The sequence below is a fragment of the Theropithecus gelada genome, chromosome 9 (genome assembly GCF_003255815.1).
Source record: "Theropithecus gelada isolate Dixy chromosome 9, Tgel_1.0, whole genome shotgun sequence".
NCBI classification, from domain to species: Eukaryota; Metazoa; Chordata; class Mammalia; order Primates; family Cercopithecidae; genus Theropithecus; species Theropithecus gelada.
The window spans coordinates 34,070,853-34,094,655 of record NC_037677.1 but is presented as its reverse complement, the minus strand read 5'-3'; the positions used below and the strand labels follow the sequence as shown (position 1 = coordinate 34,094,655).

The window sequence follows — 23,803 nt, the reverse complement described above, 5'->3', positions numbered from 1 at the left end:
AACAAAAAGGGGACATTAGCATGAATGCAGGATCAGTTGGCAAGAAAAAGAAAAAAACCCTAAGAATGTGAGGTCATAGGAGATGCATTACACCTAAGTTTCGTATTTTATTTCTTGCAAATGGTTATTTTTAAATGAGGAAGAAGAGCCAAGCCTTTAAAGTGGTGCTTGGTTTGCAGGGTCTGATTTCACTAATTTGGGAAGGAAATTTTAGTATTGGAAGAAGCTCTATTTGAAAACATCAGCTTTGTTTTGAGTGTGGATCTGAGGTTTAGATTAGGTGGGCAGGAAACAGTGAAGGGGAGGGAGAGTGGAACCCTCCTAGGGAACAGTCAGGCCAAAGGAGAAGATGAGGAAGAGCTGACAGTATCAGATTAAAGGATCAGCCAGGCATGGTGGTATACAACCTGTAGTCCCAGCTACTTCAGAGGCTGAAGTGGGAGGCTCACTTGAGCCCAGGAGTTTGAGATTGCAGTGAGCTATGATGGTGCCACTGCACTCCAGCCCGGGCAACACAGCGAGACCCCACTAAAAAAACAATAGCTGGGCATGGTGGCTCACGCCTGTAATCCCAGCACTTTGGGAGGCCAAGGCGGGCAGATCACCTGCGATCAGGAGTTCGAGACCAGCCTGGCCAACGTGGTGAAACCCATCTTTACTAAAAATACAGAAATTAGCCGGGCGTGGTGGTGCATGCCTGTAATCCCAGCTACTTGGGAGGCAGAGGCAGGAGAATCACTTGAACCCAGGAGGTGGAGGTTGCAGTCAGCCGAGATTGCGCCACTGCACTCCATCCTGGGCGACAGAGCAAGACTCCATCTCAAACAAACAAACAGCAACAACAAAAAAAAGCAAAAAAAGAATCACCCAGAATCAATTCAGGGGAGCAGTCTCTGTGGCCACCCAAGCACCTACACTTCCTAAGCTAAGTCACCTTCTTCCTGCTTCCTTCTTCTCACCTCTCACTCTCATCTTGATAGATACACTAATGTTTATATCTGTTGCCAAAAATGCCATTGGACATCTCCTGGTTTTTTTTTTTTTTTTTTTGGAATTAAAAAGCATTTACTATTTTAGAATAATTCCAGACAATGAGAATGGCCACAAGGAATTTCCAAACAAATGTCAAACATGGAAGTGTTTATCTTATAGTTGTATAAAAACATTATGATTAATCAAAAGGGAAGACCTCCTTAAACATGACCAAAAATGTAGAAATCACAAAGGAATTTTAAAATCTAAACTACTTTTATAGCAAAAAACAAAACAAAACAAAAAAACACATGAGCAAGGTTGAAAGAGAAATAAAAGCAACAGGGTGAAATGTTTATCATGTATATGCCTGATCAAATGTTAATATTTTTCAATGCCTAGAAGAATGTTTGGCACGTGGTAAAAAAAAGAAAAAAAGTTAACATTTATTATTATGCCTAATCTGTAACAAATTCATACAAATAAATAATAAAACTATAAACATTCTAATAAAAAGATTACAAACAGGCCTTTCACATAAAAATAAATACCTGTGACTAATAAATATATGAAAAGACTTCAACCTCACTAGTCACCAAAGAAATCCAAATGAAAGGAACATAGAGATATCATTTTTTAACCTTGTAAATTGGAAAAGATTAGTACTAGGCATTGTTGGATAGAGAGCAGAGGTATGCTTATAGGCCGTTTGAGGAAGTATAAATGGGCATTATTTTCTTGGAAGGTAGTTTGTTGATATGTATGACTGTGTACCTCTGACCTAGTTTCTAATTCTAGGAATTTATCCTGAGGATGTGTTGGACAGTTGCATAAAGATCGATCAAAGAAAAGCTAATATTCTAAACATTGTAAATATAATTGCCTCCTTTAAGTGATACAACAATCCTATGAGAAAGATACTTTTATTATTCCCATCCTAGAATGAGAAAAATGAGGTACAGAGCCCGAATACAGTAAAGTCACAAGACCAAAGTTTAAACCCAGGCAGTCTGGCTACTGAGCCCACACTGGGATCCTTTTTGCCACTGCCTTCTAGGAGCACATCTATATGCTGTTTTTATTCTCTCCTTAAGCCTTTAAAAAAAAATTAAAGATATGGCCAGGCACGGTGGCTCACGCCTGTAATCCCAGCACTTTGAAAGGCCGAGGTGGATGGATCACTTGAGGTCAGGAGTTCAAGACCCGCCTGACCAACATGGGAAAACCCCATCTCTACAAAAAATACAAAAATTAGCCTGGTGTGGTGGCAGGCGCCTGTAATCCCAGCTACTCAGAAGGCTGAGGCAGGGGAATCGCTTGAACTCATGAGGTGGAGGTTGCAGTGAGCCGAGATTGTAGCACTGCACTCCAGCCAGGGAGGCAGAGTGAGACTCTGAATAAATAAATAAATATAAAAATAAGTAAATAAAGATACATTTTACTATGATTAATTTCATCCTTTTTAGTAAGCAGAGTTAAGAGCTTTGATAAATGCACCCAGACCTGTAACCACTTCCACAACAACACAGAGAACAGTTCCAGCAGTGCCCCAGTGTCACCCATGCTGTTCTGTAGCCAAGCCTGACCTGTCTCCTAACCCCTGGACTCCACTAATCTATTTTCCAGAATGTCATATAAATGGAGTCATACAGCCTTTCGGGTCTAGCTTCTTGCAGTCAGCTCGGTGCATTTGAGATTCATCCACAATGTTGTGTGTACCAGAGTTCATTTTTTATTGCTGAGTGGTATTCCACTGTGTAGATGGCCCACAGTTTATTCATCCGTCCCTGGCTTAGGGATCCCTGAGGTGTTTCTAGTTTTTGCAAAGTCACTGTAAACATATGTGTACAGGAGTTTGTGCCTCAACAGGCCAATTTTGACTTGCCCATTGTCTCTCTTTGAATCTCTCTAAAACCTTTGAAGACTTCTTTGAAACACAGTGTTGTATGTCAGGTGGAAAATCACCAAGTGGAGGCTGAAAAAATTAGCAATTCTCAACTCCAGTTCACTTTGCTACTGGCTTCTAAATGACATTGGACAAGTCAATGTTCATCGCTGAATCTCTGGTGGTCTTTAAGTTTCTCTAGATGAGAAGGCCAAGAGCTCAGTAACATTTGTTGGAGTCTGATGACTGCATTCTGGGCACTTTGATGTACAATCCAGGTCTCTGCTTTGCTTTTGGACTCGGCTTTGTTCCTGCAGATTTAGGGACTCCTTGTGCCTCCACTGAGAGACAGCCAGTTTCTGGCTTTCTCCCTGATTTCACCAGACTGGATTTCCTCCCATCCAGCTTCATAACTCAGCTCTACAGACGCCTGACTCCTGTCTTGGCAATATCACTGCCCACAGCTCACAGAATCTCCTCCAGGAAGTGCCCATCACTGCCCAGGTCCCATCCTGCCAATCCTTTTCCCACAGCACCCAAATCTTTTAAAGACGAACTAAGGCCATCAAGTATAGTTGTTTACATAAACCAACCCCAGGTTGGCTCACTTTCATACAACGATGATATTAAGAGAAATAAGAGGATTCGAGATAATGTGTCCAATGGTGGGGTCACAGATGGTGGATCCATCTGGCAATGTTCACTTGGAAGTGGGCTATGAAATTGGCTTAAGTGTCTGGCATTGCAAATGCAGCTCATGTCTGTGGGAATTCAGCATTTAGATAAGTCTCCTTGACTTTGGCAAATGTGTTAATCTAAAAATAGAGGTTGCCTGTCTGCCTTGCTTTTTTATTGCAACATGCAAAATATTATTGCGAGGAAGGTTATGAGTTGAGGAAGAAATGTTTGAAAAAAAAAAAAAAAGCATGATTTTATCCCAGAAAGTAATAATCCTAACAATCTGTCTGAAATGCTTCCAAATGAACTCTGAAGAAAAACTTGTATGAGTTGGAACGTGGTATTATGTTGCAACATTCTAATTTACTGGGGGATTGTTTTCCTTTAAAAAATAATCCCACAGAAAATAACAGCAGAATATCAAATGATGAGTCTGCCTTATGAAAATAGTTTTCTGTATATTATTATCATCCTGTGGTTACAAGAATGATCCTTCCGCTTTCAATTGTTTGATCCTCCACTTGTTACATTTCATGTCAGTGTATCAAAGGCATTTAACTTCATCCTCGTCATGGTCACACTGAATCACAACATGTGTGCCATCTGTGCAATTGCTGAGAGCCCCGGTGGAAGGTTTATTTCTTCAGTACCAGTGTCACTTATATGTAGCTACCTATTGGAAAGGGTTTCACAGTCTCCAGAAGAGCCTGACAAAGATGCTTCCCTGACACCCAGTCTGACAGATAAACTCCTATTGATAAAAACCTAATGGGACTTGATGCTTTCGCTAAGTGTTTTAGGCAGAACTGTGTCCCCCCCAAAAAGCCCTATATTGAAGTCCTAACTGCCAGCACCTCAGAATGTGACTATATTAGGAAATAGTGATATAGGAGTTAAGAAGAAATTATTATGCAGATATGAGGGTTCGGGAGTCCTTAGTAAGGTTTTCCTTTTAATGAAAAGCAGCCCCCAAATCATTTTCTTTTCAAAGAACAGCCTATAAAATCGAGCCGCGGACATAGACAAGCAAGCCGGAAGCTTGCACGGGTGAATGCTGGCATCTGTGCCAATAGGAAAAGGCTACCTGGGACTAGGCATGTTCAAAATGGTGGCTCCATCTTTGCCAGCCAGGTATACAGTAAGGAACAGGCAACATGGCACCTGCCAGGCAAAAACCTCATTTGTGTGATAAGATTAGGGTGGGGCAGCCAGCTTCCTTGCATGTTATATAAACATCACACCTGGGCCAATCGATCTTTGGGCGCTATGTAAATCAGACACTGCCTCCTCAAGCCTGTCTATAAAATCCAGTGCACTCCAGAGAGAGAGCTGTTCTCCTTTCTTTCTTTTCTTTTCTTTCTTTCTTTCTTTCTTTTTTTTTTTTTTTTTGGAGACAGAATCTCACTTTGTTGCCCAGGCTGGAGTGCAATGGCTCACGGCAACCTCTGCCTCCTGGGTTCAAGCGATTCTCCTGCCTCAGCCTCCTAAGTAGCTGGGATTATAGGCAGTCACCACCATGCCCAGCTAATTTTTGTGTTTTTAGTAGAGACGGGGTTTCACCATGTTGGCTAGGCTGGTCTCAAACTCCTGACCTTGTGATCCACTCGCCTTGGCCTCCCAAAGTGCTGGGATTACAGGCATGAGCCATCGCGCCAGGCCTCCTTTCTCTTTCTTTTGCCTGTCAAACATCTGCTCCTAAACTCAGTTCTTGTGTGTATCTGCATCCTGGATTCCCTTGTTATGAACCTCAGGTGTTTACCCCAGACAACAATGCCGCTTCAGTAGGGTCCATAAAGAGGTAATTAGTTTAAAATGAGATCATCTGGGTGGCCCTAATCCAATAGGACCAGTGTCCTTATACAAAGAGGAAGCTAAGATACAGACATATGCACAGAGAGAAGTCAACATGAAGACGTAGGGAGAAGATGGCCATCTACAAGCCAAAGAGAGAGACTTAGAGGAAACCAACCCTGCTGATGCCTTGATCTTGCACTTGCAGCCTACAGAACTGGGAGGAAATATATCCCTGTTTGAGCCCTCCAGTCTGTGGCGATGTGTGATGGCAGCCTTGCGATTGATGGAGTTGCAAGGGAGGTGGAAGAGGAAGGCAAGAACAGTTACACCCGTGGTTCCCTATACTGGGCACCCTCATCTAACAACTCATCATTGAGCAACAACTCCAGCATGAGCTGGGTCCCACCCTAACTGCCCAGGATTCAGCAGAGGGCTTTAACACAGACACTCCCCTGCCTTCCAGCTACTTAGAGTCTATCAATCAACTCATTGAGAGGTCATATTACAAACACAGGCTAGGATTCACTGAATTGAAGTCCCTGGGTGGGACCTGCTTTCCCTGGATCACTCACATTCTTATGAGAATAAGGTCATTAGATCCTTCCCTTTCACATGTTTGAGAAGAGGAAATAGTGTAAGTTTCTGCAATTGGTATGCAGCAGCCCTCAGGTACAGAAAAGAAAGGAAACAGGATGAAAAGGGCTGAGCATCCCACAAATACGCTTCTCCTGCTTCACTCTTTAGTCTGTGGTCTGGCTGGACTGCCAGCTTTCTGGCTTACGCTGGCTCTCTCGTGAACTTCTCTTAGGATTGACAGTTTTCACGTAACCAGCTATTAATGTCATTGTAGGAAAACATCAGTAAGAAAATCTAAAAGAGATGGCATATAGAAAGAAGAGCATTACATGAACAATACTTGCAAATAGGAAGGACAAAAGAGATGAAAGAGGGCTTTGTTGCTGTATTAGTTGTTTTGAAAACCTCCCATCTGTCATCCCAGAGGAGGCTTGAGACAGATTCCCCAAGTCAACATCTGATGGCACAGGTCTGAGTGTGGGGTGCAGAACCTGGACCCTCACCCTTGGAGCTTGTTTACATGCCTCCTACTGTCAGGGGCATTTGAACCACAGCAACTCCATCTTGAATAGGGGCTGGGTAAAATAAGGCTGAGACCTACTGGACTGCTTTCCCAGGTTAGTCATTCTTAGACACAGGATGAGATGGGAGGTCAGCACAAGATACAGGTCACCAAGACCTTACTGATAAAACAGGTGGGAAAAACACGAAGGTGGTTTTCCCAAGGCGAGGCTTATCCATTCCACTCCAGATGTGCTGACCCCTGCAATTTCCCCAAATGTGGGAAACTCGACTGCATAATTTGTGGTAGTAGGGGACTGTGTTCGCGCTTTCCCCTGATGTAAAAAAAAAAAAAAAGAAGTCAGTCAAAATCACCAAAACCAAGAAGGTGATGGGAGTGACCTCTGGTCCTGCTCATTGCATATTCTATGCTAATTACAATGAAATGCATTAGCATGCTAAAAGACACTCTCACCAGCCCTATGACAGTTTGCAAATGCCATGGCAACGTAAGAAAATTACCCTATATGGTCTAAAAAGGGGAGGAACCCTCAGTTCTGGGAATTACCCACTCCTTTCACAGAAAACTCATGAATAATCCACCCCTTGTTTAGCATATAATCAAGAAATAACAGTAAGTATAAGCAGCTGAGCGGCCCATATGCTGCTGCTGTGCCTATGGAGTAGCCATTTTTTATTCTTTTAGCTTCTTAACAAACTTGCTTTCACTTTATGGATTCGCCTCTAATTCTTGCATGAGATCCAAGAACCCTCTCTTGGGGTCTGGATCAGGACCCTCAGTAACACTACCTCCATTTTGCTAGTGGTGTTTAAAAATAAGAACAACTGACGTGCTCAAGGCGATGGATATCCTAAATACCTTGACTTGCTCATTACACGTTTTATGTGTGTATCAAAATATCGCATGTACCCCATAACTATGTATCGAAAAATTTAAAAATTAAAAAGGATCAATTAACTGTGCAGAGTACTTTCCAGTGTGCAAATTGTCTCTACAACAATCCTGAGTGGTGGGGATTGGTCTGATCACCTTTCTTTTGTGGCTGGATAGGCTAAGGGTAAGGAGCTGCAAGTGCGGGCAAGGCTGCAGAGCTGGTAACAAAAGAGAATTTGGGTCTCTTGACTCCTGGCGTTCTTTCCATCACACTGCCTGCTCGTTCTCCTGGTCTCTCGCAGCCTGAACAGCAGCTGGCATCTGAAGGCCCAGTGAGAAAGGAAATTAAACCTTGGGACCCCAAACTCACGAAACCAAAGGGAGAAGTCAAGCTGGGAACTAGGTCACACAAAGCTGCCTCTCCCTTTTTGGTTTCTGAACAAGATGGAAAGCTACATGCCTCCCCCATATTTTGCCCACAAGGAAATTCCTAGTGAGCTGCAAGATCTTCACTCTAAGGTGTTTCTGCTAATATTTCACCACGGCAAGGTAAATTGATAGCTTATCTTTATAGGTGCATTCACCTCCACTGCCCATTTCGCCTCTGTCATCCCCTCTGCCCCATTTCGTCTATGTTGTCTTATGTAAAAGTCAGGCTCCCTGCATTTTTCCTCTGCCTCACTTGTCTATGTCATCTATGTAAAAAAATGCAGATTCACTGAGCCAGACAAAGGCAGTAATGAATATTTTTCCCTACCCTCCTCTTACATGAAAATTGTGTATTTCTCAATATTCTGCCCTTGCCCCTTTAAATTTGGAGCCGTTAAAATTGTCTTCAGAGGCGGGGTGTGGTGGCTCATGCCTGGAATCCCAGCATTCTGGGAGGCCAAGGTGGGTGGATCCCCTGAGGTCAGGAGTTTGAGATCAGCCTGGCCAACATGGCGAAACCCCATCTCTACTAAAAATACAAAAATTAGCTGGGTGTGGTGGCGTGCGCCTGTAATCCCAGCTACTTGGGAGGCTGAGGCAGGGAGAATCGCTTGAATCCATGAGGTGGAGGTTACCGTGAGCCAAGATTGTGCCACTGCACCCCAGTCTTGGCGACACAGCAAGACTCATCTCAAACAAACAACAACAACAAAACAAAACAAACAAAAAAACATGTTTGGAGATAGACATAGACCTGTCCCCAGGAATGCATCCTTAACTTTGGCAAATAAACCTCTTAAAATAATTGAGACTTGTCATTTTTCTCGATTCACACTGGTGAAGGCAGAACTAGGGCTAAGGGTTAAATGCTAGCCAAGAATCAGTCTACCACTTTGAGTAACAGGAGACAGATGCCAACATTTATTTTAAAGGGCATCATCATCGTCTCTGCCTATCTGTCCATTCTCATTCTGCAGAAATATAAAATAGTTGACTGGATTTTAAATAAAGTTGAAACACAGTGGCAAGTTAAAGATGTGAGCAACAATTTACATACAAGGTGTGCAGCTGGAAGGAAGCTAGTTTATTTATTTATTCATTTATTCATACTCATTCATTCAATTATTCACTTAATAAATATCAACAAGTTGCCTTTTGTGCCAGTTGCTACCTTGGGCATTAGGATTTTGCAGTGAGTAACACCAAATCCAGTCCCAGTCTCAACTAATACAGTGTCCAGTCTAGTGGAATAGAAAGGACATTTATCAAAGAATTGCACACATGTGTAATTTCCATCTGAGATCATTGTTTTCAGGGGAAGGACAACAGTTCAGGGAAGGCTTCCTGAGGAAGTGACATTTGACCTGAGTGTCTAAGTGGGAAGTGAACTCCTGGGAAAATGGCCAGGGCACATAGAGACTTTGAGGCAGAAGGGATGCATCAGGTGAATGATATGAAAATATGGGTTTCAATTTATATATTAATACATTTAAAGTGACATATTAAAAAACATGCTGAGGGAGGGAAGAAATAATGTGAGGTTCTAAGCACAGGAGAAATTTACTCCAACTAATTCATACTCCATTCCTCATATCCTATTTTAAAAAAAAAAAAGCCTGACTTTTTAATGATCACCATTCTAACTGACGTGAGTTGGTATCTCATTGTGGTATTGATGGGCATTTCTCTAATGACCCGTGATAACGAGCTTTTCTTCATATGTTTGTTGGCTGCATAAATGTCTTCTTTTGAGACATATGTCTGTTCATATCCTTCACCTACTTTTTGATGGTGTTGTTCTTTTCTTGTAAATTTATTTAAGTTCCTTATAGATTCTGGATATTATGCTGGAGAGGATGTGGAGAAACAGGAACGTTTTTACACTGTTGGTGGGAGTGTAAATTAGTTCAACTATTGTGGAAGAAGTATGGCAATTCCTCAAGGATCTAGAACCAGAAATACCATTTGACCCAGCAATCCCTTTACTGGGTACATACCCAAAGTATTATAAATCGTTCTACTATAAAGACACAAGCACACGTATGTTTATTGTGGCACTATTCACAATAGCAAAGACTTGGAACCAACCCAAAAGCCCATCAATGATGGACTGGATAAATAAAATGTGGCACATACATGCCATGAAATACTATGCAGCCATAAAAAAGGATGAGTTCATGTCCTTTGCAGGGACATGGATGAAGCTGGAAGTCATCATTCTCAGCAAACCAACACAGGAACAGAAAACCAAACACCGCATGTTCTCATTCATAGGTGGGAGTTGAACAATGAGAACACATGGACACAGAGAGGGGAAAATCACACACCAGGGCCTGTTGGCAGGTGGGAGGCTAGGGAAGGGAAAGCATTAGGAGAAATACTTACTGTAGATTGATGGGTGCAGCAAACCACCATGGCGCATGTATACATATGTAACAAACCTGCATGTTCTGCACATGTATCCCAGAACTTAAAGTATATTAAAAAAGAAGAAGAGGAAGAGGAAGAGGAAGAGGAAGAGGAAGAAGAAGAAGAAGAAGAAGAAGAAGAAGAAGAAGAAGAAGAAGAAGAAGAAGAAGAAGAAGAAGAAGAAGAAGAAGAAGAAGAAGAAGCAGCAGCAGCCATGGCCAAGTGGGCTCTGTGGCACAATTAATAGCGCATGGGACTTATAGCCCCGCCCCCTCTCCAAAAAAAAAGCCATGGCTAAGCAGCAAATTTCTATTAACTGTATCTTTACAAGCAAGATCAAGTATAAATCATATCCTATCATATTCACTGGGTTTCAGAAAGAACTCAGTCTCTGATTATTTGGAAGGAAGTTAGTTCAAACTTAAAGTGACAAATGATTTGTGGCATATAAAATCTAATAGCCATATAGTTAGATCTCTTTTATCTGGTGAGGGAAATTTGCTGTATTTACTACCTGTGAGTGGGATATGATTTAAGCCTGCTTTGGGACAGAATCTGGATTCTGAAGGATATTTTATTTGTGAAATAAGAAGGATTTATTATTTGTGAAAGGTTTTATCTGAGAACCTGATTCAAGCATGGGGAGAGATGTAGTTCAGGTGTGCGAGGGAGTCCTGGCTTCACGTTTAAGGTCATTGACATAGCTGTGTACATAAGGCCCACTTTTTCAGTAGGATTGCCTCTTCAAAGGTGAGTCAGAAATGAGGCAGATGGAGGTACTCACAGGTTTTCACAACACACTAAGCAAAACAGAAATATCTGTTTGAGAGAGATGACAGTTCCTACATTTTCATATCTTAATCTAAAGCTGGAAAAAAGTCAGATATTATGTTATTGGACTTGAAAATGACTACAGCCAATCTTTGTTTTGGGCTTTCATAAATGCAGCTGTGAGTGTAGACAACGGTCATTCTCAACCTGGATCTGTGAATTTCTGAAAAGAGTAATTCCCTCTTGGAAAGACATCCCACAAACAGGAGATAAATGTATTTGTAAGTGGCTGGGCAGAAGCAGGTCGGTATCTCAGGTTCATTCAGTGATATGGATAGCAATTGTAGAACTCTTATCACATCGAAGTCACTACAGCTTGAAATCAATCATGGTGAGAATATTTATACCACGGAAATTGGTAAATGCTACAAATCTGGGCCTTTTTTTTTTTTCTTCTCTCCCTTGGGAGCTGGTTGTTAACCATTTTTTAACACACCTCTGAATATAAAGGCATATTTCAAGGTTAACGATATATAGACAGTGGGATCTCTTGAGACGTGTGCACAGCAGCTCCCAGGCTGTCTTATGAAGGATGGGAGGCTGGATAGTCCCTGCTGGTCCTCCTCCTTTAGGCTCCTTTCTCCAGACACCTCCAGCTGCCCTGGCCTTGCTGCTTCATCACATTATCCTCCCCTGGGATATTTTAATGACTTTTGATTTCATGTTTCTTTTTCATTATTACTCATTCTGCTCATTGCTAAGGAATGAGGTCCTCAAAGCACCATTTTGGAATATAGACCATATATCTTTTTCCATTACTTTACTAATAACTAATTACTTAACATGCTATTCAAGGCCCTTTGTTACCTGTCCCCAATCTTCCTTTCACTTTTACCTCTCTCCATGTGTGCTTCCATCATTTTGGACCAATTCACTTCCAAAATTGCCTTTTTGAAAAAACTAGGAAGCATTTCCTTTAACTTATATATAGAATTTCCTTTTTAGCATGATCAAAAAAATACGGCCGCGCAGTGGCTCAAGCCTGTAATCCCAGCACTTTGGGAGGCCGAGACGGGCGGATCACGAGGTCAGGAGATCGAGACCATCCTGGCTAACACGGTGAAACCCCGTCTCTATTAAGAAATACAAAAAACTAGCCGGGCGAGGTGGCGGGCGCCTGTAGTCCCAGCTACTCGGGAGGCTGAGGCCGGAGAATGGCGTGAACCCGGGAGGCGGAGCTTGCAGTGAGCTGAGATCCGGCCACTGCACTCCAGCCTGGGCGACAGAGCGAGACTCCGTCTCAAAAAAAAAAAAAAAATACAAGAAGGTATGGTTAAAAAATTCTGCAGTATATACTAACAAAGACAAACTATGCAACATGTTCATTACATAAAACTGAAACATCAACATTAATTATTTTATGTCAAATTCCTTTTAGTTTAGGCTTTTTTTTTTTTTTTTTTTTTTTTTTTTTAGATGAATTCTTGCTCTGTCACCCAGGCTGGAGTGCAGTGGCACACAATCTCAGCTCACTGCAACCTCTGCCTCTCAGGTTTAAGCAATTTCCCAAGTAGCTGGGATGACAGGTGTGTGCCTCCACACCCGGCTAATTTTTGTATTTTTAGTAAAGACAGGGTTTTACCATGTTGGCCAGAGGGGTCTTGAACTCCTGACCTTGGGTGATCTGCCCACCTCGGCCTTCCAAAATGCTGAGATTACAGGCACGAACCACCACGCCCGGCCACCAAATTCCTTTTAAATTCTACCTATATTATATGGTCCTAGAAATCTGTGGATCCCTTTTTTCCTCCCTCACTCATATATCACTAAGTCAAATCATTAATTCACAATGTTGTATCCCTTGATAATACAAAGGCTTGTCAAAAGTAGGAAATTATCTGGGTCAGAGGATGATCATAAGACATTGAATACGTACGGCCTCCTGCAGTTTTCTCATCTAGTCCTTCTGTTCCCTGATTCAGGGCTCCCTGTTCTGCGAAGTCTTGCTTTTTACACACTTGACATGTAATCTCAGGGTCTTAGCTCATGCCGTGTTCCCCTTCTGAGATGCCTTTTCCCTATAACCACTCACAGTCATACCTATCTCAGGATCCTACTTATCTCCCTCAGGAAACTTTCTCTTATCACCTTAGCAAGAAACACTCTCTCTTTTTAACTGTTTCATTATTTTTTACCTTCTTAAAGCTCTTCTCATCCGCTGCTTACATTACAGTTCATTGTTGGATGTTTTATCTCCATGATTACATTGCTCCTTAAAGGCATGCATTATGTGCATATAGTAACAATGTGTCATTTATAACTAATATTTAGTGGCTACTACTAGATGCTATTCACAGCATTAACTGCTTTATACATATTATCTAGCTTAACCTCCAAACTCCAACTTTAAAGGAAAAAACTATTATTAGTTATTATTATACCTGTTTTATCACCAAGAAAACTGAGACTCCAGAAAGTTGATGAACTTGGCAAGGTTACACATCCAGCCTGTGTTAGAGCTATAATTTGATTTAATTCAGGCCCACGAGAGCAGGATCTTTGTTTAATTCAGTGCTATATCCTCAACATCTAGAATAGTGCCCGGCACAAGGAAGGCACTTAACACATACTTGTGGGGTATACGGATAATGGCATTTCTGAAAGTACAATCTCTTGAATATCATGTAATCAGCAAATATTCTACCATCAGCATCACTGGTCACAGATTGGAAGAGAGTAAGGAAATATAACTAAGTGCAACGTGGGATCCCAGATTGAATCATGGGACTAGAAAAAAGAACTGTAGAGGAACAAATGGCGAAATTCGATAGAATTTCAAATAGGTCCATTGATTCATTAATAGTTCATTGTAATATGTTTATATAAGATGTTTATCATTGGAGGGCTGGGGGAACAGTTTATATGGGTCTACAATTTTTTTTTGCAACTTTTCTGTGAGTCTAAAAGTATTTCCAAGAAAACATTGAGAAAAAAAGTCTTGTATAATTTCACTAAATCTTTTTTTTTTTTTTTTTTTTTGGAGACGGAGTCTTGCTCTGTCACCAGGCTGGAGTGCAGTGGTGCAATCTCGGTTCACTGCAACCTCCACTTCCCAGGTTCAAGAGATTCTCCTGCCTCAGTCTCCTGAGTAGCTGGTACTACAGGCACGCGCCACCATGCCCAGCTAATTTTTGTATTTTTAGTAGAGACAGGGTTTCACCATATTGGCCACGATTGTCTCGATCTCTTGACTTCATAATCTGCCCACCTCAGCCTCCAAAAGTGCTGGGATTACAGGCGTATTCCACTGTGCCCGGCCTTCACTAACTCTTTTAAAATATAGATCCTTAATAATCTACCCAATATTACCGAGTAGTGTGTAAAGGCAGGAAATCTCGATCTGGGATGATAGTATCAGAGAAGTGTACAGTTAAAAAGACCCTGGGAGGAGCAATCCCTGCACCTTTGTCACTTCTTGATGAGGAAGGCAAGACCCAGAGAGGTGGAGTTACTAAAATCACACGTGGGAGAACTGGTTCTAGAACTCAGGCCCTTTCCCTTTCCACTCATTTTCGTTTCTACTTGACAGCACTCCTCAATTCAAGTCCAAGAGCTCTTCCAGCTGGATTACTTCAATTCGATCTACATGTGTGAGATATTTTTACCCCAAAATTTAATATTCTAATTTCTAATGTGTTTATCATGAAACTACGAATATCTTAGTCAATAAGAATGTAATGTTTTGCTTTTCACACAAAACTTGAGTAGCAGTTTGAGAAGTAAAAATAAACTTTGACTATAGTATTTGAACCTAGTTCAACTAAACTTCAAATTAACAATTTCAAGGAGCTCAAAGTTTAATTAAAATGCTTTATTCAAGGAGCTCAAAGTTTAATTAAAATGCTTTATTCCCTTTGGATAAAGCCTCCTTCCATGCGCAGGTTCTGAGTTACTCGTTTGCTTATACTAAACACACACACACACACACAGAGCACTCATCGAAAAGATAATGGGTTATTTTATTTCAATGAGTGTAATTGTCTGAAATGGCTTCATGATACAATCATATATTAGGGGCCTGGATGAGGCAGTGATAGTCTTGGCCTTCTGCCCATGGTTTCCTCCAGTTTTTCTTGCCTCTAGGATTTCTGCTCCTCAACAAAATCTGTACCTCCCCTCCTCCACCTTCCAATGCCTGGGCTATGCGTTTAACAGATGGTGTTGTTATACAGTCACGTTTAAAGGGATTAGAGCAGATCACTGGATTTCAGAATTCCTGACTATCACAGCTGTTTCTCCTCTAAAATGCTTTCACTCAATTAATGTATGCAAGCTACTCCTCTGGCCAATCCTACTTTCCCAATGAACCCCAACAGAGAGACCTGAACACATCCACATTTTGAATCAGAAAATGAATTTTGATGCTAGAAATGAAAATACTTATGACTCTATGTATGTATGTGTGCCAGTGACAATATTTATTGTAAAAAGCCTAAAAACGTATTGGGTGGTTGACGTAGATGTTAGGAAAATTATTCCACACATTATTTCTGCAATCAGATCTGTATATTCCATAACAAAATCCCCCAATCTGTCCATGAGACCATCCTTTTCTTGGGTACACTGCATTCAAATCTGAGTCATCTTTTACATCCACCTCTTCCTTACCTCCTGCCACCTGCTCTACCTTCCGTCACTGCTAGTTATTATCAAGCCTTGATTATTTTTCATTTACACTGTTGTGTTAGTTCCTTGCTTTCAATTTCCACTGTCATCACCATACTTCAGGCTGAATCTAGATGAATTTCAATATATTTAAATGGCTAAGGGGCAGCAAGAGAGCAGTGTGTTCCTCTGGTAACTAGTAAGGAACAACAGTGAAAAATGAGAGGTTGGCCACGGTGGCTCACACCTGTAATCCCAGCATTTTGGAAGGTCGAGGCGAGTGGATCACTTGAGGTCAGCAGTTCGAGACCAGCCTGGCCAACATGGTGAAACCCCATCTCTATGAAACATACAAAAACTAGCTGGGCATGGTGGCGCACGCCTGTAATCCTGGCTACTTGGGAGGCTGAGGCAGGAGAATCCCTTGAACCTGGGAGGCGGAGGTTGCAGTGATCCGAGATCATGACGCTGTACTCCAGCCTGGTCAATAGAGTGAGACTCTATCTCTAAATCAGATTTTAAACAGAGGCTGTCCCTTTCCACCATCGTAGAATGCAGTTTCTCAAAATCTTATGGGACTCCACGTGACCGTGAGGTAAAGTAGCTCATATTCTGTTCATGATCAGCAAATTGGTTTCCTTTCCTATTCTGAGCCATTTGACAGCATTTTGTAAAAATCCTCTGCCACCCTAGAAAGTGCATGCACACGCAACCCAGTGAAGTAGGTATTATTAGCCCCATCACACCAGATAAAGAAAGAAAAGCTGAAAGCAAATCACTGCTCAAGTGTTACGCTAATCAGTGTTCAATGTTCAATGGGAATCTGAACTCAGGGAGTCTGATTTTCCTTCCCCTGTTCTCACAGACTCTTTAACTTTTTTTTTTTTTTTTTTTCGAGACAGGGTCTCACTCCTGTTGCCCAGGCTGGAGTGTAGTAGTGCGACCTTAGCTCACTATAGCCTAGACTTCCCAGGCTCAGGTGATTCTCCCACCTCAGCCTCCCAAGTAGCTGGGACTGCAGGCATACTCCACCATGCCTGGTCAATTTTTGGTATTTTTAGTAGAGAAAGAGTTTCGCCACATTACCTAGGCTGGTCTCAAACTCCTGGGTTCAAGCTATCCACCTGTCCCGGCCTCCCAAAGTGTTGGGATTACCAGCGTGAGCCACCATGCCCATCGGCTAACCTTAATATAGTTTTTTAAAAATTGGTTTGATGTTTTCCAAAAAGAAGTGCGGTGTCATCCAATCTTACCCTATAAACTCTGTGTACATATATATATTGTACATATAAAAAATACACACATACATAGATGTTTGAGTATATGTATCTGTGCATGAGAGAGATTCCAAAATGATATATTACAATACACACTGTATTTACCCTCTGTGCAGCAGCTGGCATGCTTTGGGCTCTTAATTATTAGTAGTAATAATTAGTATAATTGCAAAAACATTACCAACATAACAGACTCTATGCCTGCACTTTGCTAGCATTCCTCCGAAGAAAACTTAAGTAGTCCTGATTATATACAGAACATCTGTAACGTGCAGAACAGATCATGTGACAACAAATAAATACAAATCAAACCACTTCTTACATGTCTGTGTTTTCGGTTATTTGAGGTGCTGTGTTACTTTATTCTGAGTCAGTTTGGAAGATGAAACAGCTGTAATGCACAAAGAGTACACATAAAACATCACAATCAGCCCTTCTCTGCCTGTGAAAGGCAGCCAGGTTGTGTTAAGAATACGTCAAGACCGTTTGCTGCTATCTATGAATGGGGCAATGTGTATGCCCTGCCATTACTAAAGGTAGATTTCTTAATAGGCTGCACAGAAAAGGTTTTACAGCAGACAGTGAAAACTGGGGGAAGCCAACACTGCCCGTGCTTTTAGATAGAGCTGCTAAACATTTTGGCTCCTGAAATGAGGAGAAAGTGTTCATCTCAAGAATGGGGAAACCAACCCCATCATAACCCCATCAGAAAGCGCTGCTGTCAGGAAGCGTGGCTTCTCAGGGGTGTTCCATTCCCTAATCATGCCAAGTAGTTTGACTTGTTTCCATTCAGCATTTTAAATGTTTGCCTTTGCATCTGTTTTCTCATAAATTCTGCAGGTAACCAGGTAAAGTGACAAAGTTTGGAATTTTGTTTCTGATCTATTTAGGATGGAGAATTTGAAACAGGGCGGCTGAAAGCCTATATGTCTGTGAGTGAATTTTAAAAGGATCCTGGGCATGGTGGCTCACATTTGTAATCCCAACTCCTCAGGAGGCTGAGGCAGGAGGATCGCTTGAGGGCAGGGGTTTGAGACCAACCTGGGCAACATAGCAAGACGCTGTCTCTACAAAAAATTAAAAAATTAGCCAGGTGGCCGGGCGCGGTGGTTCATGCCTGTAATCCCAGTACTTTGGGAGGCCGAGGCGGGTGGATCACAAGGTCAGGAGGTCGAGACCATCCTGGCTAACACGGTGAAACACCATCTTTACTAAAAAATACAAAAAATTAGCCGGGCGTGGTGACAGGTGCCTGTAGTCCCAGCTACTCGGGAGGCTGAGGCAGGAGAATGACCTGAACCTGGGAGGCGGAGGTTGCAGTGAGCCAAGATCGTGCCACTGCACTCCAGCCTGGGCGACAAAGCCAGACCCTGTCTCAAAAAAAAAAAAAAAAAAAATTAGCCAGGTATGGTGGCATGCACCTGTGGTCCCAGTTACTTAAGAGGCTGAGGTAGGAGGATCACAGGAGCCAAGGAGTTTGAGGCTGCAGAGAGCTATGACTTGTGCCATTGCACTACAACCTGGGTGACAGCGCAAGGATCCTATCTCTAAAAAAATAAAGTTGCTCCTGCCCCTTCCTGAGTGGGGTGTGCCCAAGCATCACCATGGCAGGAGCCACACAGAGGCAACATTGGAGAAAAGAGCGGCTGGTGGGTTTGACACCCTTGTAAAGAATAAATAAAATGCTAGGGCTTAGCAAACTGGTCTTGGCAAAAGAGAAAAGCACATCTGACTGCTGTAGACCTGGAAGCAGAGCCACGAAGATTCCAAAGTGGGGTGTGGGGTAAAGGCACAGATCCCTCGGCCCCATCTCAGTCATCACAGTATCTGAAGGGGTGCTGTGCATTCAGCCATTATTAACAAGCCCCACAGATAACATGCATGCACACTGAGTCTCAGAGCCCCATTGGAAAAGCTCAGCACCCTACAATTCATTGCATGGTGTGGTGTGAAGGGCAGCAGTAAGGGCCGCACCTTAAGTGAGGAATCTCACCCCACACGCTTGATCTCTGCATCAGGATCTGCAATTGATAAACACACCCAGGTGAGCTGTTTGCACACTTGGCAGGGAAACACTGCTCTAGAGGACTCATTCCGAAAGTGTTGCACACCAGAATCGCCAGGGTCACTTAAAACCTATCACTATAGTCCGTGCTCCAGCCCGGAGAGGCTAATTTAATTGGTTTGGAGGGTGGCCTGAGCATTCCGATTTTTTTTTTAAAGCTTTCCAGGTGATTTTAATGTGCAGCCAAGGTTGCAAACCCCTGTTTACAAAAGATGATGAGATAGATTTCAGATGGAGGAAGTCAATTTGTTGAAGAGATTGTGAAACTCAGAAGGCACAGTAATCTATGTTGTAGCAACCCCCCGTCAACTCCAGTGGGGATGGCAGCATGTTCAAGAGGCTGAAAAACAGAGCCAGCAAATGAGACATGAGGTTTCACTGAGGATCCACGTACAGGGGAGAGAGTCCAGGGGTAGAAGGCTGGGCAAGAGAACTGCAACCACTTGCAGAAGGCATGCAGTTTGTAAAGCATCTTCACTTACTACCCTCCCGCTGACAACCTCCACCTGGCAACCTTCATTTACTCCAAAAACAAAGGCCCTCAATCCCCTCTACGGCCCGCATTCAATGGGACAGACCAGTGTCTCAGGTCTTCCTCATAGACAAGGAATGGATCTCTGGGCTGGCCACTCCCAGATTCCCTAGCTCGGATTTCCCAACCACATTCGAGTGTGTGTGCCACCCAGGGTCATTTTGGGGTATGCTGACATTATTGCTCTCAGATGCATTTACTTCACAATTGGAAAGGCAAAGTGCTTTTGATTTGAAAAAAGCAGGACCCCAGAGTGAAAGAAAATTGTTTCTTTTTAAGTTCTAAAAAGCACTGGTTTGGAAATTCACAAAACCAATCATGGAGGCCTAGAACATAGAGTTTATCAAATAAACTAGAGGGTTTAGAAAGCATGCCACCCAATTACCTTTAGGGGAAAGAGGGCTTTTGTTACTTCCCAGGCAAAACATAACAAAGACTGCAGCTCAATCAGGCTGGAGCAGTGAGGTGCCTGGGTGGAAACTGGCAACAGCTAACAAAAATCTAGGTAGATAAGCCTGAGGGCAATCACAGGAACCTGCATACCCAACCCGTGCATGTCTGAGTCCTAAGAGTGGCTCAGAAGCATTTGCTAAAAGGGGACTGAAGAGGATAACAGAAGATGAAGAGGGCCCAGGACACAGGGAACTTTTGAGCAGAGGTCACTACACAGACAATGGAACTAGCCACAGAAGCTTGAGCAATGCCCCAAAGACCACAAGGGACTGAGCTACCCTTTAGTCTGAAGCCAATAATAGTAGATGATGGGTGTGAGCCAGATAGCTCTTCCAATCACCGGACAACAGGTAAACCCCTTTCTATTTCATTCCTTGAGAGGGTGGCTACACAGGGCCGAGAAAAAGAGTCTTTTTTTTTCTGAGATGGAGTCTTGCTCTGTTGCCCAGGCTGGAGTGCAGTGGTGCAATCTCAGCTTACTGCAACCTCCGCCTCCTGGGTTCAAGCAGTTCTCCTGCCTCAGCTCCCTGAGTAGCTGGGACTACAGGTGCATGCCACCATGCCTGGCTAACGGGTCTTGAATCTGAGTAAATATTTACCTAAATAAGACTAAGTCTAAACCTAGAAGTGATTGCAAGATTAACATTCTCTACCATGGTGGAAATGGAGGCTTTGAAAGCTAAGTGGAATTCATTTCTAGAAAAATGAAGAAAGTTACATGTCTGATTCCTGAATTATGCCTGTAGCTTTCAATCAACTGTACTAGTTAAGGGAATCTAGTCGCCTGCCTATAAGGCAGTTTCTTCTCTATAGGTCCTGGGATCTTGCTATCAAGTTAAAAAGACTTCTTTGACTTGCATTCTTTTTGCTAAAGGACGAGGATCAGGGAAAAATGTTGTAGAATCATGAATCACATGAATCATATTCCTATCTGAGAGATAGACTTAGGGCTAGAACATACGTCTACTAAGATGCATAGATGAACTCTGAAAGCCTCAAGACTCTCTTGATGGATGAATTCAACTAAGCAGTATGGACAGGCCTGCCTTAGTAAAGAACATTTACTTCAGAGACAAGAGGCACTGCACTGACATGTCTGATTATTATAATTTGCATCAGATTGAGCAGATAAAGTTGTTGACTAGCAAATGGCCTCAAGTGAATATTTCTGATTGTTAAGGGAAGAAAAAGACATAATTAGGTAATCGGCTGGGCGCAGTGGCTCACGCCTGTAATCCCAGCATTTTGGGAGGCCGAGGTGGGCAGATCATAAGGTCAAGAGATTGAGACCATCTTGGCCAACATGGTAAAATGCCATCTCTATTAAAACTACAAAAATGAGCTGAGCGTGGTGGTGCATGCCTGTAGTCCCAGCTACTCAGGAGGCTGAGGCAGAAGGATCACTTGAACCCAGGAGGTGGAGGTTGCAGTGAGCCGAGATCATGCCACTGCACTCCAGCCTAAGGAAAGAGTGAGACTCCATCTCAGAAAAAAAAAGAAAAAGAAAAAGAAAAAAAGAGGTAATCGATTACTAACATTGCACAGACTTTAGCTTCCTTTTCCTTTCCTGCTGCTCTTAATTTTTTTCTCCCTGAAGGGAATATTCTTGGGGAAAAAAGTTGACTCATGCTACTCTCCTTCCTGGCTCTCATTTTGGACATGTTTAGCCTTCAAAGGAAGTCGAAGGGTCGGCTGTGTGATGGATACATCCTCTATTTCCTTTGCCTCATCGAAGGCACAGCCTTTCTGTCAATTTCCCTGGTACTAAGGGTAGGAAGGAAATCTGTGACTACCATAATAAATAGCAATAACTTTCTAACTGTTTACCTAAAATGCAACCCAGGATTAATTGATTTTCATTAATCACCCTGACATTTTTGGGGTAGGAATTACATAAGCGACCTAGATTTTTGAATTATTTTAAATTTGGATATATTATATATACAAACCTCCCCCCAGTAATAACAACTAACTACCATTGATTAGCATAACGTAACCTAAGAAAATAAATGTAACTAGATATTCTTGAAATTGCCACAGGTAGAGAGCATTAGTATACGGTATAATACCAAATCCACTTGGAGCCCACTTCGACGTCTCCATTAGTGTCATAAAAGGTTTATGGCAAATGTATAAGACTATGTTGTGGTATCCTTTTTGTCTAACCCCAGAGGAGAGAAGAAAGCCAAAGTCCTGAAATTAATGATGTATATTTAGGCAGTCAGCTTACTGGATGCTGCCCCAAACCAAAAAATAGCTCTACATATGGAAAATTCCCAATTAGGGGAGGGGCTGGTGGAAAAGACAAGGTTTTTGTAAGTAGTTGAAGCTGTCATTTAACTATTAATGGCTTCTAGATACTTATTGAAACCATCTTAAACATAAAAGTGAAAATCAAACCATAAAACGAAGAAGTCTGATGTTCTCTGCTAAAGAATCTGGACAGTGAAATAATCTTTTAAGACAAATCAATATCTTCATATAGCATGCACAAAACATAAATTATCTGTGCCTTATGGCTCTCTATGTGCCTTCAATATAGGGGAATTAGGTAAATCAAGAATAGTTTATGATTCCTATCATGAATCAGTTCTTTTTTTCTCCGCTTTAAAATGTTCAGCCTATCTTTGGAAAACCACAAAATATGACTGGAAGAGAAACATATATTATATTTTTGAGACACAGTCTCACTCTGTCGCCCAGGCTGGAGTGCAGCGGCGTGATCTCGGCTCACTGCAACCTTTTCCTCCCGGGTTCAAGTGATTCTCGTACCTCAGCCTCTCGAGTAACTGGGACTACCGGCATGCACCACCATGCCCAGCTAATTTTTGTATTATTAGTAGAGACGGAGTTTTACCGTGTTGACCAGGCTGGTCTCGAACTCCTGACCCCAACTGATCCACCCATCTCGGCCTCCTAAATATTGGGATTACAGGCGTGAGCCACCATGATGGGCCAAGCTGGAAGATATTTATGCTTTAAAAACATGAGCTTCATGACAGAAATGTTGAGGTTCTTACTATAATAGGAACTATGAGCTCAAAAGGGTTAAAATAATTGGTTCCAGAGAGGATGCAAGCTGTCTGTGTCAGTGCAAGCTGTGGTATTGAGGAGTTTCAAATGAAAACTTGGGTTGTGAGGTTGACAGGTTTTAGGTACAATGCAGATTTTTAAGCCATTTTGCCTTTCTATCATTGTCTCTTGACAGGAGAAGGAAGTGTGTGTTTGTCTTTCTTCAAATTCTCATGAAAGGCGCTCTGGAATCATACTTTTAAAAAGCCTGTAGCACACTTAAGCTTCAGCCTCATCTGTAGAAGAAAACTGCCTTTGCATGATGCATTTTCCAGAAAATAGACTCTTTTCAGGACGTAGACTCTCACGTGGGAAAAGAAAGAAAACCTTACCTGGGTAATCATTCTTGTCTATGTCTGAATCTCCTCTTAAAGTAAAGCCAAATCCAGAAGGGACAGCGTGTGAGGCCCACACTCCTTGCAGAACTTGGGAAGGCTTGGTGTTTAAGCCATCTTTGTTCCCATTATAAATGAGCACTTTGCCTCGTTGATCCTTGCCTGCAAAAGGCACGCCGATGGCAATGTCTAAAAACAGACACAAAAACATATTTTATGTGTATATGTATTTAATTCTTCATTTATTCATTTTAGAGACAGGACCTCACTCTGTCACCCAAGCTGGAGTGCAGTGATGGGATCATGGCTCACTGCAGCCCCAAACTCCTAGACTCAAGTGATCCTCCTGCCTCAACTTCCCTAGGAGCTGGGACCACAGGTACGTACCACCATGTCCGGCTTCTATATATATATATATGTGTGTGTGTGTGTATATATATATGTGTGTGTGTGTGTGTGTATATATATATATATATATATTTGTGGTTTTTTTT

General features: G+C 42.2%; 1 protein-coding gene and 1 non-coding gene across 3 annotated transcripts in view; one reads left to right on the top strand and one right to left on the bottom strand.

Annotated features, from left to right (window-relative positions):
* ITGA8 (integrin subunit alpha 8) overlaps positions 1-23,803 on the bottom strand; it is a 198,488-nt gene that overhangs the window by 101,951 nt on the left and 72,734 nt on the right. For both annotated transcript variants that reach the window (XM_025396715.1, XM_025396716.1), the window contains one exon: positions 23,307-23,498. In XM_025396715.1, the coding sequence (XP_025252500.1) occupies positions 23,307-23,498 (192 nt within the window). The remainder of the gene's footprint in view (positions 1-23,306; positions 23,499-23,803) is intronic.
* LOC112632315 lies at positions 6,586-6,744 on the top strand. The gene has a single exon (XR_003121368.1). It is a non-coding gene; the product is annotated as a U1 spliceosomal RNA (small nuclear RNA).